Below are 16,173 nucleotides of genomic sequence, written 5' to 3' on the forward strand. Positions count from 1 at the left end.
TATTATCCTCTTGGCTGACAGGCAGTTATTGTATAGTCAGTCACAAGAGCACTTTACTGAGTTCCACTGCAACATAGTCGTCTCACTGGTTTCATCTGCAGTATGGGATGGTAATAACCCATCTACTAGTAAAGGATGTGTGCACATTAGGTAAAATTTCTGCTCAGAAGTCCTGTTTTGTGGTATCATCACTCAGGATATATTGATAATACTAAGCTCTGTCAGATACTTGGGATTTCAAAATTACCTGGTTCCAGGTACTCAACCACTTCTGCAAGGATGAGATTTAATACACTTCAAGGCAAGAACCCCAAAAAGGTACTAGAAGAACAAATTAATAAAAAAATGTGTCCCCTTCTTTCACATTCCCTGGTTAGGATACATTTCTTCAAAATAGTCAATGTGTGGAGGTTGGAGTATGTCAAGGGCAGAGAGTACCTGAGAAAAGGGAAAAAAAAGTAAAATTTAGAGAACTAAAAAGGAAGTAACATATGACATAAGTACAACTAAATACTGTTAACACTTTAGTGATTTAAGGTTTAGTTACAATTGCCCACTGAGATTAACTAAATTTATCAGTCAAGAAACACAGTCCTAAACATTAAGATGGGTTTGTAGATTTACTACCTAAAAGATAATTCTATCTAAACCAAATGAGAGAGGCAACTGGATTATACTAAATGCTACCAGAACCCCTGAATAGGATGGTGTTAGAAAGAAATGCTCTATTTTTAATAATTAGTATTTATCTAAGAGCATAAGGAGCCATACCTACCATTCATTCCTTTATTCTTCTGTTAAAAAAATATTTCAATAAGTGTATTCTACCTGGCAGGCACTATGGTGGGCTCTTGGGTTATTAAGAACAAAACTGATATTCCTACTCTCATGACTAGGGAAGAGGAAGGCATTAAACAAATAAACAGTTACACAAATATATAATTATGACATTTATTATTATGCAGGGAAAAAGTAAAGAGGAGTGTGGAGAAAAAGCTTCTTTGTGGTAATACTACTCTGAGTGGAAGGCTGAATAGAAGTTGGTCAGGCAAATGTAAGTCATTGAGGCAAGGAAGAACCAGGAAGATTCTAGAGGCAGAAATGCCAGTGCTTATGGAATACAGTGGGTGGGAGGAAAACAGGCTGGGATAAAACAGAAGAGAAAGGTAGGGGATAATCACATAAAATTTATTTAAATTATGTTAAGCATTTTAAATTTTATTCCAAGTCCTCCAAAAAGTCACTCAGGTGGGGAAAAAAAATACTTTATGGCATCTGAAATTCAAGTCCTTTATAAAAGCAGCATACTATCAATGTAGTATGCCATTGAAACATAACAAACAGGCTTACTTCCCCTACCAGCTGTCTAGCTACTCTTTTACTAGTAAGTCCCAATTACGATGTCACATTTAAGAATCTAAACCTACCTTGCTAATGAAAAATACCAGGCTCAAAGGATAGGGAGGAAGTTATTTAACAGGAAGTAAATTGTGTGGCAGTACAAATTCAAATTTTCTGATCTTGAGCTTAGCTTATTAAGAAAATTTTTTTTTTAAATTATGGATAATTTTAAGTACATAAAATGGGCAGAATAGTATAAAGAATACTCATGTAATTATGTAAATACTCATGTGATCTATACATGACCATTCTTGTTTCATCTATATCCTCCACTCTCCCTATATAATTTTGAATATATAAATACTAGCTTTATTTCAGCCATACATTGGTCACTATCTCTAAAAGATAAAAAGCAAAATTATCAAATATAAAAATTTAATATTTTATATTTTGAACTGAATTAATACCAGTTTATTAAGAATAAAAACAAATGACCAATCTACTATATATACATGCATGTTTCTTAATACCACCAAATATGCAGTGCTCAATTTCCCAATTTTCTTTTTTTAAAAGTTTGTTAGTCTAAATCAGGAGCTAAATAAGATTTACATGTTATGGTTGATTTATGTCTTTTAAGTTTTAATCTACAAATTTCTCCTTCATCTCCCTTTCTTTTCCCCTTGCAATTTACATGTGGAAAAAACCTTGTTCACTTTAAAGGTTATTCTTTTTTCAGTCAAGCATTTGTCACTTTAAAATTTTAAATTAAACTAAAACCTTCTGTAATGAAAAAGCCTTCACCTACTTTAAAACCAGTTAAACATAAATGTTTTAAAATAGTTTAGATGTTTATTATAAAGAATATCTATCTTTCCTTTCTGAATTAAAATGTTTATACTTAGGAAAAATAACAGATTTTCCAGTTTCTGTACAGAATAATTTTTTGTCATATAAAAGATTTCATTTCTATATTTAAAAAATCTATAATTACTGTGTCAAAAATACATGTAAATTCATGTCTCATTATGTGATAGAACAATTTTTAACATGAATATCTGATGCCTGAGGAAGGCAGTTAGAAATTAGTGTTTTACTTGACATCTTTTGGACTCTAAACTCTGTATCTGAACAACATACATCCTGTCTTTCGGGAAAACAGAATGCAATGAGTGACGGCGTCCATTAGACAAGGCTATTTCACACTTCAAATCTATCTGCTATAATTAGAGGTTATCTAGAAGAAAGTGACAACCATACATTTAAACCTTGATAGAGAAGAATGAAGCTTTTTTACTCCAAATTTGATGAGGCTTTTTGTAGAAAAGCCATATAAGACAGGGTTAGACATTTGCACTCAAGCATTTAGCTGTGATTGTTAGCTTCAAAGGTATAATATTTTTAAACTCTGTATGGAATTTTTTAACTGCCTGTTGTTTTTTATTCCTGTTCTTTTTACCTAAAAATGTTATCAGAGAATGGCATTCCACAGTGTTTCAAGGTGGCACAGAGCTAAGGCCGGGAGAAATGATCCAGGAATCTCAGAAGTGAGAAGTAAATTAGAAAGAACAGTAGCAGAGTTCCAAACTCCAGAATTCATGCCTGACTCCTTATTTAAATAGCCATGTGAGATTAACCTTCTCTTGTAAATAGAGGAGGATGCTTGTAAAGAGTTAAAGTACCCCAAAACACCGACAACCCTTCAAAGGATCTCAAATACAAAAAAAGTAGGCATACTTTTCTAATTAAAAAACAAACTAAAGCTTAAATAATGGTCATTACCAACAGTGTTTCAGCATTTCTCAAGTCGCTTATGAACTGGACAAAAGCTCCTTAATGATAGCCACTGTTTAGAATTTTAACCTTTGTGATGATGTTAGGAGAGTCATATAAATTGGTTACTTAATGAGTGAACGACTTAGTTTTTTTTCTTTTTTCTTTTTAGTCAGTCCTTTATCAATAAAACAATTGTTGTGAATAATCTCAATCCTAAATATAAAGACTAGAAATTTTGCTCTGGCTGGTGTTGCTCCCTGGTTAGAGCAGCGGCCAGTGCACAGAAGGGTTTCAGGTTCGATTCCTGGTCAAGGGCATGTACCTGGGTTGTGGGTTCGCACGCTGCCCCCAGTTGGGCACGTGCAGCAGGCAACCAATCGATGTGTCTCACGTCAAAGTTTCTCTCCCCCTCCCCCCAATCTCTGAAAAGCAATGGAAAAAATATCCTCAGGTGAGGATTAACAAAAAAGACTACACATTTAGCTGTTCATACAACTGAGTTAAATCCCATGTTTAGCAAAGGAGCTACTCTTTCCTCATTCTCTCCATCCCTCCCATCCCATTACATTTTAAGTTCTTTAAGGTAGAGACTATATTATTACTATTATTTTTATAGAGTTGTAAGATATAGTAAAGTACACACATCCTAAGTGAACAGTAATTCAATTTCTTTTTACCCACACAGAATGTATAATAGGACACATTTTTATTCCATGGTTAAAATCCAGATCAAGAATTTAAGCATTTCAACAACCCAGAAGGCCCCTTTGCCTCTTTCCTGTCAAAACCATTCCTGCTCAGAGGTTACCACTATTCTCATTTCTACCACCACAGATTCGTTTTGTCTGTCCCTGAACTTTACATAAATTGAATCACAGAGTCTATTGTGTATAGCTTCTTTCACTTACTGGTATACCTGTGAGATTCATGGTTTGGATGATATTGAATATCCAGCTCATTTTGGGGAGAGCATGCCCATTAACCACACATCCATGTTGATGTGGATTGGTGGTTCATCCTTTTTATTAATGTAGAGTACATCATTATATGAATGGAATACAACACAATGTACTTATCCAGGATACTGCTGACAAACATTTGTGTTGTTTCCCAATTTCTAGGTATTATGAATAAAACGGCTATGAACATTCATGTACAGGTCATTTGGTGGGTATATGTAATCATTTGTCTTGTGTATACCAAGGAGTACAACTGCTGGGTCATTGGGTAGGTGTGCCCCACTCTGGTAGAGGACACACTGCTGTCTTAATCACTCTCTGGCTTTGTTTTGTAATTTTATTACATTTGTATTGGTTTTGCATGTTTCTGAATTTTATATAAATGGAATCGTACCGTGTTTATTCTTTTGTGACTTGCTTTTTCACTCAATGTTTCTGAGATTTGTCCAAATTAATGTGTGCAGCTGTAGGGCATTCTTTCTCCTTGCTGTATAGTGATCCTTTGAATATAACACAATTTATTTTTCTATTTTGCCCCACTGGTCATTTTATCTACCCCTGTGTCTGATCCCCTATGAGCTATTCTTGGTCCTTGTGCTTCCATACAGATTTTAGAATTAGCTTGTCAAGTTCCACCAGTAAAAACCCCTTTGAGATTGTGAATGGAACCCACTGAATCTATAGACCAAAATTCCATTTTGGTCTGACAGCAGACATTGTATAATTTCTATTCTATTAAGTTTGTTAAGGTATTTTCTATGGCTCAGAATGTGGTCTATCTTGGTAAATGTTCCATGTGAGCTTCAGGAAAATGTGTATTCTGCAGCTGTGGAGGCAGTCTGTAGGTGTCAGTTATATCCAGTTGATTGATGGTGTTGTTGAGCTCAACTATCCTTGAAAAAACACCACAATGAAAGATTGAACAAACAACAATAAGAGTTGAGAATTAAAATAATAGCATTTTAAAAACAATTTCAGAGAAGAGCTGGAAGATAAAAATCTCTCAAAAAATAGAAAAAGACAGTAAGAGAGAAGAGAGAAGAAAATCAGAGGATAAATCCTGTTCTCTCTGGATTTAACAGATGCTGGGCTTAATCAGAATTCAAGAGAGAACAGAGAAAATGGAGGAAATTTTCTGGAACTGAAGGTCGTACATCTCCACCTACAGCACAACAAATAATGACACATAGGAAGGCATCCTACTTATGAACCCAAAGAGGCCTTGTTTGAGTTAGGTCAGACTAAACAAAGGAAAAGGAATGATCTTTCTTTGTCTCCACTGTCTCCTCTTTGCATCCTTAGTTTTCTCAAGGGTACGAAAAGATTGGGAAAAAGTTATCTCCAAGAGAGAAATCACTGAGGTTATCATTCTAGACCAGAGATTTATCTTTTTCTATCACTTTTATTCATTCACTTACTCTTCAAATAGACTGCCTACTGTGTGTTTGGTGTTATTACCCAAGGACGAAAAAAAAAAAAAAAAAAAAGCCCAAGACTTGTATTATAGGGATTCTTCGCAGGAATCAATGGATCTAAGGGGGGCTCTGAATGGGCTTTCGAGAACTAGTAAAAGCCTAAAATGACACAAAATCGTGTGTGTGTGCATTTTTCCAAGAAAGGATTCATAGCTTTCATCAGATTCTCAAAGGAGTGTAAGATTGAAGAAAAAAAAAAAAAAAAGGAAAATATTTTTTCCATGATGATATGACAACTGAGTGTGTACAAGCATGCACAAGAGCATGGGTGGATAAAGTGAAGAATATATATATTTTAAAAATATTTTTATTGACTTCAGAGAGGAAGCGAGAGGGAGAGAGAAATAGAAACATCAATGATGAGAGACAATCATTGCTTCCTACATGCCCCCAGTACTGGGGATTGAGCCTGCAACTGGGCATGTGCCCTGACCAGGAACTGAACCATGACCTCCTGGTTCATAGGTTGATGCTCAACCACTAAGCCATGCCAGCCGGGCTAAAGTGAAGAATATTTTGTCAGATTTTATAATAGCTCAGATTCTGACTAGACACTAGTGATAAGCCTTAACACCATCAATCTTTACAAAGTTAAACCCATTTCTGTTTCCCTAAGTTACTATATCAAGTTAAACCTATCCTTTAAGATGAAAAACAACCTGTACTTTAAGGACAAATAAAAGATTGTGTGCATATGTGTGTGTGTGCATGTGTGTATATCTCAGTCAGATCAACTGAAATCAATGAATTTGATATAGTGACTTTTAGGCTCTATTCAAAAGGAAATATAAAGCCTCCTAGGGCTTTGTAGCTATTCTCTGACACAAAAAAACATCCAAATTAAAATCCAACCTTCCTATGACAGCCAGATTAATCTTTTTAAATGTCATTTTCATCATGACATTCCTTTCTTCTCCTTCTATTAATCAAATCTTAATCTCAAAAGACTCATCTTAAGGTTTACCTTCTCCATATTTAAACTATCTTTAAGCCTCTAAGTCCACACAACAATTTGTCCCTTCTCCTTAATATTCACCTGAGAAGCTTAGGTACTACCTGGGCTTCAACCCCAGAGATTCCAATTTAGGTGGTGTGGATGAGACCCATGAATCTCTGCATTTTTAAGGTTCACTGGTGATTCTAAAATACTTGTAGATTTGGTTTTCCAGATTTGTGGTATGAATAGGACACAAACTGTCCTGTATTAATGTTTAACCATGCAGGCAGCCCTACCATAGCACCATTCTCACAGTACTTATCACATTACTAAACTCCTTGAAGGTAGAAACCCCTAGAACAGTAATGGCGAACCCATGACACGTGTGTCAACTCATTTTTTTGGTTGATTTTTCTTTGTTAAATGGCATTTAAATATATAAAATAAATATCAAAAATATAAATCTTTGTTTTACTATGGTTGCAAATATCAAAAAATTTCTGTATGTGACATGGCACCAGAGTTAAGTTAGGGTTTTTCAAAATGCTGACACGCCGAGCTCAAAAGGTTTGCCATCACTGCCCTAGAAGCTAATGTAGTTTAGGAATATAGCATGTGTACAATAAAAGTTTACCAAATTAGTGAACAAGGGCTCTGAAGCAGGACAGATTTACACTGCAATCCTGTTACCTTCACCTTAGACAAGTTACTTAATTCTAAGCTTTGGTTTACTTCTCTGTAAAGTAGAGATAACAAGCCTTAGGTGACAAAAATTTTTAAGGATTAAATGAATTAATGTATGTAAAACATACATACTCTCTGAGACATGGTAACAAGTGTTAAACACCTGGTCCACTCCCTTAAAAAAAACAACACAACAAAAAACCATTAACAAAATTTTTTTTGTACCCTCCACATGACCTAGCACTGCACTCTATAAACAGAACACAATTAATAAATATCTGTTACCTTAACTATATCGAAAACCAGTTGCCTCTTAGACATTCCACACATACCAGGTATGTGGGCCCTGAGATGCTTCTGGAGATAGATCACAGAGCATAACATAAATTCATTATGTATAAAACAGTGGTGCCCTGCCATCTTCATTTCCAACCATCTGCCTCACTTTTGAATATTCCCACAGAAGTCACAAGCACTCTCTTATGATAGAGCTTATTAGGAGCTTGAGAAAGTGATTGTTGTGTTTTCAAGAATTCTGTTTGTTTCTTTTCTTACACAACTCATTCTGACATCTATGTGACTTAATTAGTTACTCCATAGGAATAAGTCATGAGAAAAAAATACCAGCTGTAGTCTATTACACCATCCCTCCTTTACATGTATATATTTTTTCTTTTTCTTTTCGTCCCTCCTTTAAAAAAGCTAGACCTGAATATAATAAACCACTGAAACCCCTAAATAAGCGAATTTCTGATGCCACCTTCAAAATATTTCTTCACTATGAATAGCTTTACTTGAGTGTCTGATAATGTACATAAGGTTTGTACTCTTTGATGCTAGGGTGGTACTCAGGCAAAAATTAAGCAAGCATCAGATATCATTCTAAATCACTTTCAAAATTTGAGGAACCAGTCATAAAACAGAAATGAGTGATATTTTTAAAGTTACTGAAACAAACACATTGCTAAGCAGTTCCAATTGACTAAAAGATAGCAATAACTAAAAAAAAAAAAAAAAAAAAAAAAAAAGATCAAGGAAGATTTCAAGGGGAGTAATCAATCAATAAAATATGTCAAACCAAGGAGCTTCAAGTAAGTTTGACCAAATACTTCAAACTTACACAAATTTCTCTCTTAAAGAGAGAACCATACTTTGGCCAAAGTTCTAAAAGTTCCTGTGCCAACAAGAAATTATTTCTATTTTTCTGACAAAGTTTTTACTTCAGCAATTAAAATACTACAGGTTGAGTACCAAATGCAGAATATGAGGCAGTTTTTCTTTTCACATGAAACTGAAAACTAAGAGTCCAATGCTAATATCCTCCAGGTAAATTTTACACATATCAAACTTTTAATTCAGTATTAGATGAGGTGAAGCTATCTTTCAAACCACAATGATTCTATTTGCCCATGAATCTTAACAAATTTAAACACAGCCACAAAAAATCTAACCTATGTTACTTTAAGAGATGACTCTGCTTCCCTACATCTTTAACTTAATCTCTGATTAGAAATATAAAACATTTAAAACCAGGGACCAATTATTTTCATTTAAATCACCCAGACTACATATTATACTCTACTTATTAATATCGTCCCTCAGCTAATAACATTGCTTTACAACAATTAATATCTATCTGTCAATCAATGAGTCTTAGAATTTATTTAAATAAGTTAATTGTTCACAAAAAAGATCTAAGTTGTCTCAGGTTTCCAAACCCATTTAATAACTTGCATGTTTCTTTTTTAACTCTCTTTTGCTCTTTACTAATACAATTAAGCATGCTTAGGAAATAGTTTATCCCAAACACCAATTTCACTTACATTATCATGTTTAAAAAAACACAACATCTTCAATTCCCGGAAGACCCTTTTGCAAGAGACCAGATTCTGGAAGACGTTGGGCATCTTTTTGAGTGCTACTCTCTTTCCATCTCTTGGATCTGTTACTGACCTAAAGAAGCAATATTTGGAGGAGAGGGAAAAAAGACAAGAAATCAGTTCCAAACCTTGTTCTTTAATGTTTCAGAGTATGACAAATATCTTCATCTTAAAAACTCAACATTAAATCCACCTAATAATGCTTAAGGTGCCAGTGAGAAATAAGATTAAAAAGAAGTACATACCTATAAGCAAAGGAAGTTTAGCCTACACAATTCATTTGTCATGCTTTTTCCTTTATTTATTTTTAGAAAAACAAGCAAGGATTTATTGAGAGCAGCAAAAACACACTTAGGACAGTGGAACAGGAAGGGCATAGCAGAAGCAGCTGAGCCTAGGCTGGGCTGCTTTGGCTCACTGGGAAGTCAGAGAAAAGGGGCCCTTGGAGACAGGATCAGCAGATTAGCCGGGGATGAGCTGCCACTGTCCACTGCTCCCCTGGTTGCAAGTCTTGCGGGGCCCCTGAAGTTTAGGAGATATGTGCTTGTGAGGGAAGGAGAAGGGAAAGGAAATGGCATGGGCGTGCTTCCCTGGAGGGAGAGTGCCACTTGTTCCTTTATTTTTAATCCCTGTCCAAATTTTTATAAACAGTTACTTTTTCTGAGATGTTACTTAGCAATACATTTGCGATGGGAGGACTATTAGTGGCAAAGCCATTTTAAAGATGGGAGGAAAAAGGTATAGAACATTAACATAATTGAGGTCAAATTCGTTTTATATGCTTTATTTTCAGAACCAAATTCAATATGGAAGAGATGTGCATTCAGATGTTATCACATTTAGTTCAACATATCTTTTAGTTTCTTATATAAACGAACAGCTTTTAGTAATAAGGATTTCAAAATTTCAGTCCCACCAGTAGTTGGACAGTGTCTCCTCATCAGAAGACCATCTGTCAGCTCCCAGCCGTAGCTTCTAGGTTATGATAACTTTTCTATTGTTTCTCAGCTCTTGCTGTGAGAGCTGCCTCCTATAATTACTATCTCTTTAATAGCTCAGAGTCCCCCTTTTCACTCATTTAGCCTTCTAACACCTGTAAAACCAATTCCCTGTATTTCCTTCCCTATGTTTAAAATACTAGTGTCGTTTCCATTTTTCTGACTGGACATAATTGATACAAATAGTTTTTTAAAAAATAATAAATTTGGTAAATATGGCCAATTGGCCATTTGGCAAATTGATTTTCCATAAATTAACATAAAGCTTTTACTTCCCTTCCACCCATCATCTACGAATAATTTACTAGAGGCCTGATGCACAAAATTCATGTAAGAGTAGGCCTTCCTTCCCCCGGCAGGTGGCACCGGCTTCCCTCTGGCACCCAGGACCCAGGCGTCCCTCCGGCCGCCAGCAGGCACCCGGGCTTCCCTCACAAGCCTGGCTTCATCTGGAAGGACGTCCAGTCTAATTAGCACATTACGCTTTTATTATTATAGATTCTTGTCAGGTTTATTTTGCTACCATTTCCAGCTACCGTTATCTTTCAGTTCCCGTTTCAGTCATCCAATGCTTTGGGTGTCACTCCCAGATTTGTGTCATTTAAAAATCTGACCTGTAGCCCTGGTCAGGTAGCTTAGTTGGTTAGAGCATTGTGCTGATTACACCAAGATTGTGGGTTCAATCCCCAGTCAGAGCACATATAAGAATCAACCAATGGCCGTTGCTGGTTTGGCTCAGTGGATAGAGCGTCGGCCTGTGAATGAAGGGTCCTGGGTTTGATTTGGCCAAGGGCACATGCCTGGGTTGTGTCTCGATCCCCAGTGGGGGGCGTGCAGGAGGCAGCCAATCAATGATTCTCTCTCATCATTGATGTTTCTATCTCTCTCTCCTTTCCCTTCAATAAAAATATATTTTAAAAAAGGAAAGAAAAAAGAATCAACCAATGAACGCATAAATAAGTGGAACAACAAATCGATGTCTCTCTCTTAAATCAATAAATGAAAGTAAAAAAAAAAATTGGACCTGTATGTCAACAATGCCTTTACCTAAGCTATTAAAATTTAGGATAGAACTGAGAATAGATCTGTGCAACAGATACAACACTAGAAACCATGAGATTTACATCTAGTCATTAATCTTGGGTATGGTTATTGAATTACTTAATTAACTACAGTCACTATTTATTTCTCTATTTTCCTTGCACACAAGGAAATCAGACATTCATCAAATTGCTTTCCTGAAAATAAAGGAATCCTATCTAAAAACCTACCTATCTAAAAACCATACCAAACTTCTTTATGAATACCATAGTATCTTAGTGAGCACTACTTCCTTTCTCAAATGCTCACAAAACTCTTAAATGATGCACTCTAGTATTTTTAAATAGCATGAAGACTCTTCTTTCTTCTATTAATTGAAAATTTGGTAAAACCATTAAGTCTTATTATTTTTAACTCTTTAATAGCTTGAAAAGTAATTCCACTAGGCCAGTGGTCGGCAAACTGCGGCTCTTTGGCCCTGTCAGTGTGGCTCTTCCACAAAATACTGGCTCTTTCACAAAATACCGACTTTTGCGCATGGGCCACGAAGTTTCAATTGCACTGTATGTGCGCGTCCGCACGTGGTATTTTGTGGAAGAGCCACACTCAAGGGGCCAAAGAGCCGCATGTGGCTTGCGAGCCACGGTTTGCTGACCACGGCACTACGCTAAGAAACTGAATATTCTTTTTTTTTTTTTGAGTCACCAATGAAGCGTTTTTGTTTTTTTTTTAAATAATTTTTTATAGTTGGAAGTATTACATATGTCCCTGTTTTTCCCCCATTGACCCCCTCCAGCGCCCCCCCCCACCCCGCCCCCCAGAAGACCTAATATTCTTGACAGTTTCTTAAAAAATACTAACCAAACAAAATGAAATGGAACCCAATGTTTGGGAGAACATATTCGCCAGTCTGATAAGGGGTTCATCTCCAAAATATATAAAGAACTTATACAACCCGGCACCAGGAAGACAAACAACCCAATTAAAAATGGGCAAAAAACTTAAATAGACACTTCTCCAAAGACATACAGATGACCAACAGACATATGAAGAGATGCTCACATCACTAATCATCAGGGAGATGCAAATTAAAACCACAATGAGGTATCACCTCATGACTGCCAGAATGGCTATCATCAATAAAACAACAAACAAGTGCTGGCGAGGATATGGAGAAGAGGGAACCTTAGTGCACTGTTGGTGGGAATGCAGACTGGTGCAGTTACTGTGGAAAACAGTATGGAGCTTCCTCAAAAAAATAAATATGGAACTGCCTTTTGACCCAGCAATCCCACTTCTGGGTATATATACTAAGAATCCCAAAACACCAATCAGAAAGAATATATGTACCCCTATGTTCATAGCAGTGCTATTTATAACTAGAGGCCTGGTGCACGAAATTCGTGCACGGGGGGGGGGGGGGGGTCAGGATGAACTGCACCCTATTCAATCTGGGTCATCCCTCTCACAATCCAGGACTGCTGGCTCCCAACCACTCGCTTGCCTGTCTGCCTGATTGCCCCTAACTGCTTCTGCCTGCCAGCCTGATCACCCCCTAACCACTCCCCTGCCAGCCTGATCGATGCCTAACTGCTCCCCTGCTGGCCCGATTGCCCCCAACTGTCCTCCCCTGCTGGCCCAGTCACCCCCAACTGCCCTCCCCTGCCGGCCCGGTTGCCCCTAACTGCCCTCTCTTGCAGGCGTGGTCCCTCCCAACTGCCCTTCCCTGCTGGCCATCTTGTGTGTTGGAGTGATGGTCAATTTGCATATTACCGCTTTATTAGATAGGCTAACCAAAATCTGGAAACAGCCCAAGTGCCCATCAGTAGATGAGTGGATAAAAAAGCTGAGGTACAGCCCTCAATGGTTAGAGTGTCAGCCCAGTGAAAGGTTGAGGGTTCAATTCCCAGCCAAAGGCATGCAGGTTTGATCCCGGGCCTGGATGGGGCATGTGCAGGAGGCAACCAATTGCCATGTCTCTTTCACATAGATGTTTCTCTTTCTCTCTCGGTCTCTCTCTCTCTCTTCCCCACCCTCCCTCCCACTCTCTTTAAAAATCAATGGAAAAAATATCCTTGGGTGAGAATTTAAAAAAATTTTATTTACAAAATGGAATACTATGAGTATGTAAAAGAGAAGGAACTCTTACCCTCTGCGACAGCATGAATAGACCTGGAGTAATAATCTCCATGCTAAGTGAAATAAGCCCATCAGAGAAAGACAAATACCAAATGATCTCACTTGGAATCTAATGAACCACATAAAATGACTAACAAAATAGAACCAGAGGCCTGGATATATGGAAACGTTAAACTGATAAATGTCAGAGGAAGGGGGCTGAGGGGACTGAATAAAGGATTAGCTTAAGAACATATATGCATAGCTTGTGGACACAGACAATAGTGTGGTGAGGGCCAAGATTGTGGGGGAAAGGGGAGGACTTGGTGGAGGTGGGCAAAGGGGTGAGGGAATGGGGGACATCTGCAATAGTGTCAACAATAAAAAATTTAAATTAAAAAAAAAAAAAAAGAAAACCAAGATCCACAACATTGCTTAAAATCCATATAAACTACAAAAGTAAAATAGGAAGGAAACTGAATCTATTTAATTCAGGCTATTAAAAATATTTTTTTCTGTTTAAATATATCACTCTGTAGGTAAAAGCTAGAAGAGGAAAAAATGTCAATGAAATGGCAAGAAAGGAAAATTTTGGATCACGCATTGCATTTAATTGCCAATGTCTCTTGAATCTTCTTTAGTCTAAGACTGATTACTTAGCACTTCTTTGTCTTTCATGATATTGCCATTTTTGAAGAGTATAGGCCAGTATTTTGTAAACTGTTCCTTAACTTGGATCTGTCTGGTGTTTTCTCATGATTAGTACAGGTTATGCATTTTTAACCGGAATAACACAGAAGGTGTGTCTCCTCAGTGCATTCACATTAGGAGACAGACACACGATACCAATTTTCCCCATTACTGTTGATTAACTTTGATTACTTGGATGAGGTGTCTGTCAGGTTTCTCTACTCCAAAGTTACTATTTTTTCCCCTTTTAACTGTGTAAATATTCTTTTTCTGATCCAATTTGACCTACTGCCTTTAGTATCCATTGGTGATTTTTGCCAAAATCAATTATTACTATGACTGCTAATTGGTACTTTAATAATTTTAATACCCACACAATAAATATTTGTTCTTACAAGGTTAGTACTGTGCCTTGTTGTTTTAAGGTTAAATTCACAAAGCAGCCTTTTATTTTATTATTCATGCAAAAGTCAGTCATGCCTGTGGCTGGTAACAACATAACCCTAATGAATGTGAGTGGCTGTGCAGTAATTTCACGCCATGTTGAGTTTGTTCTCTCTTAACTTGAGGTAGCAGATGCTTTAATTCAGCACAAATAGTACCACAGAACTCAGATAAGTGTGGAAGCCTGTTACACAGGAATTCTTTTATTTTCTTTGTTACTGAAAGGCTTCCTATGCTTAGTTTCTCTGCTGCTGGAATACCCTGGTTATTCCAGCTGCACTTGTTAGAAGTTCCAGCTTTAGAGAAAAGGAACAACATTTAGGGCCAATTTCTTCATTTCAGGAAAAAAAAAGAGCCTTCAAACAACTCACTTACCAGTAACTTATTTTCTCTACTAAATACTAGATGCCCTAAATAAAACAGTGCATCTGTCCTTTCATCTGATTACCTTCATGGGCATTCAAGTTATACTAACAATATTTACTTTCTAAGTTTTAAATTAATGTTTGATTCTACAAACACTATATTAATGCCTGGATTGCGGGCTCGATCTAGTGTGGGGAGTGCAGGAGGCAGCCGATCAATAATTCTCTCTCATCATTGATGTTTCTCTCTCTTGCTCTCTGAAATCAATAATAATAATAATAATAATAAAGTACAATACTGAGACCAGGAAGCTTTTTAGATCTGGTGTGGTCATTTTTATTGTCATTTCCAGGAAACTGTGACCATTGCCACAAATCTGCTTAAATTACTGACAAGCAGAAGGGCTGGAATGAAACAAAGTGAAACTTATTATGGGGATACTTTCTCAGACACTAGATCCGTGATTTTTAACTGCTGAGCCGCAAGAATTTTTTAAATATGCAATACATGACTATTTGGTCAGGAGCAATGACCTCCTTTCCCTTAGATTGTCAAATAAAAAAATGTCAACAGACAACACAACAATAGCCATCTAGTGTGAAGGAATCAAAATTATACCAATTCTTGTTAGACTGGCAAAAGTTATATTTTTCAATGTGCCTCAGAATTTTAGCAATTAATTTATGTGTGCCATGAGATAAAAAAAAAGGTTGGAAATTGCCAAACTAGAATGCTAAATTTATATAACTATTCAGTAAGAATCTCCAATAAATTATATGTTCCTCATTCATTTTCTGTGAAGAATCTTTTTTCCACATGTTTTAAAAGCTTCAAAATTCATGTGTCTGATAAGGTTTTTAACTATAGTCAAAGCAAATAAATAACTTATATTGCAAATAAATAACTTATAATGCAAATGCTTCCACTTGGATTAAGAAATCAGGTTCTTATAATTCTAGTCACATAAACTTGTAATCAGTAATCTTCTATTTTTCGCTAAACATACAATTATTATGTCAACTGTACTAATACAGTACATATCTCAATAATAGAACCTAACTAGACTCTAAATATTTAGATTATTGCTTTCATGTTCATTTTAAAATTCATTTCCTTAAAAGTTATATTTACTTGTATTTAGATTAAATCTGCTTGAGAAAATAGCAAACTATAAGGCAAAATTTCTGACAACAAAGTCTAAAAAATGTATTTTATTTGTAACTTAATGTTTGTTATATGTTTAAGGATACTATAGATTAGGGAATAAGTAATTTATTTTTATGTCTCTTTCTAATCAGAATTTTAACAGGCTTTCGTTTGTGTACACTCTTGATATAATTTACAGAGCTGCATATTAGTTAGGAGAACAAATCTTCTAAGCATCCCTGTCTCCACCCAAAAATACATAAAAAAATTCTCATCTTTTATATTTAATTTCTTCTATCAGTTAGGGTTTTCTAATTT

At 36.2% G+C, this 16,173-nt stretch overlaps 1 protein-coding gene across 2 annotated transcripts in view; it reads right to left on the reverse strand.

The window, feature by feature from the left end:
• Positions 1-16,173, reverse strand: part of NLK (nemo like kinase) — a 135,011-nt gene that overhangs the window by 60,413 nt on the left and 58,425 nt on the right. For both annotated transcript variants that reach the window (XR_011468382.1, XM_070393701.1), the window contains exons 2-3: positions 8,996-9,125; positions 383-438 (exon numbers count right to left, since the gene is read on the reverse strand). Coding sequence is in view for 1 of the 2 variants with exons in the window: in XM_070393701.1 (XP_070249802.1) it covers positions 383-438; positions 8,996-9,125 (186 nt within the window). In the remaining variant the exon portion in view is untranslated. The remainder of the gene's footprint in view (positions 1-382; positions 439-8,995; positions 9,126-16,173) is intronic.

Source organism: Myotis yumanensis, unplaced genomic scaffold, assembly GCF_028538775.1.
Source record: "Myotis yumanensis isolate MYYU_CA2020_CCGP unplaced genomic scaffold, mMyoYum1.0.hap1 SCAF_16, whole genome shotgun sequence".
NCBI lineage: Eukaryota > Metazoa > Chordata > Mammalia > Chiroptera > Vespertilionidae > Myotis > Myotis yumanensis.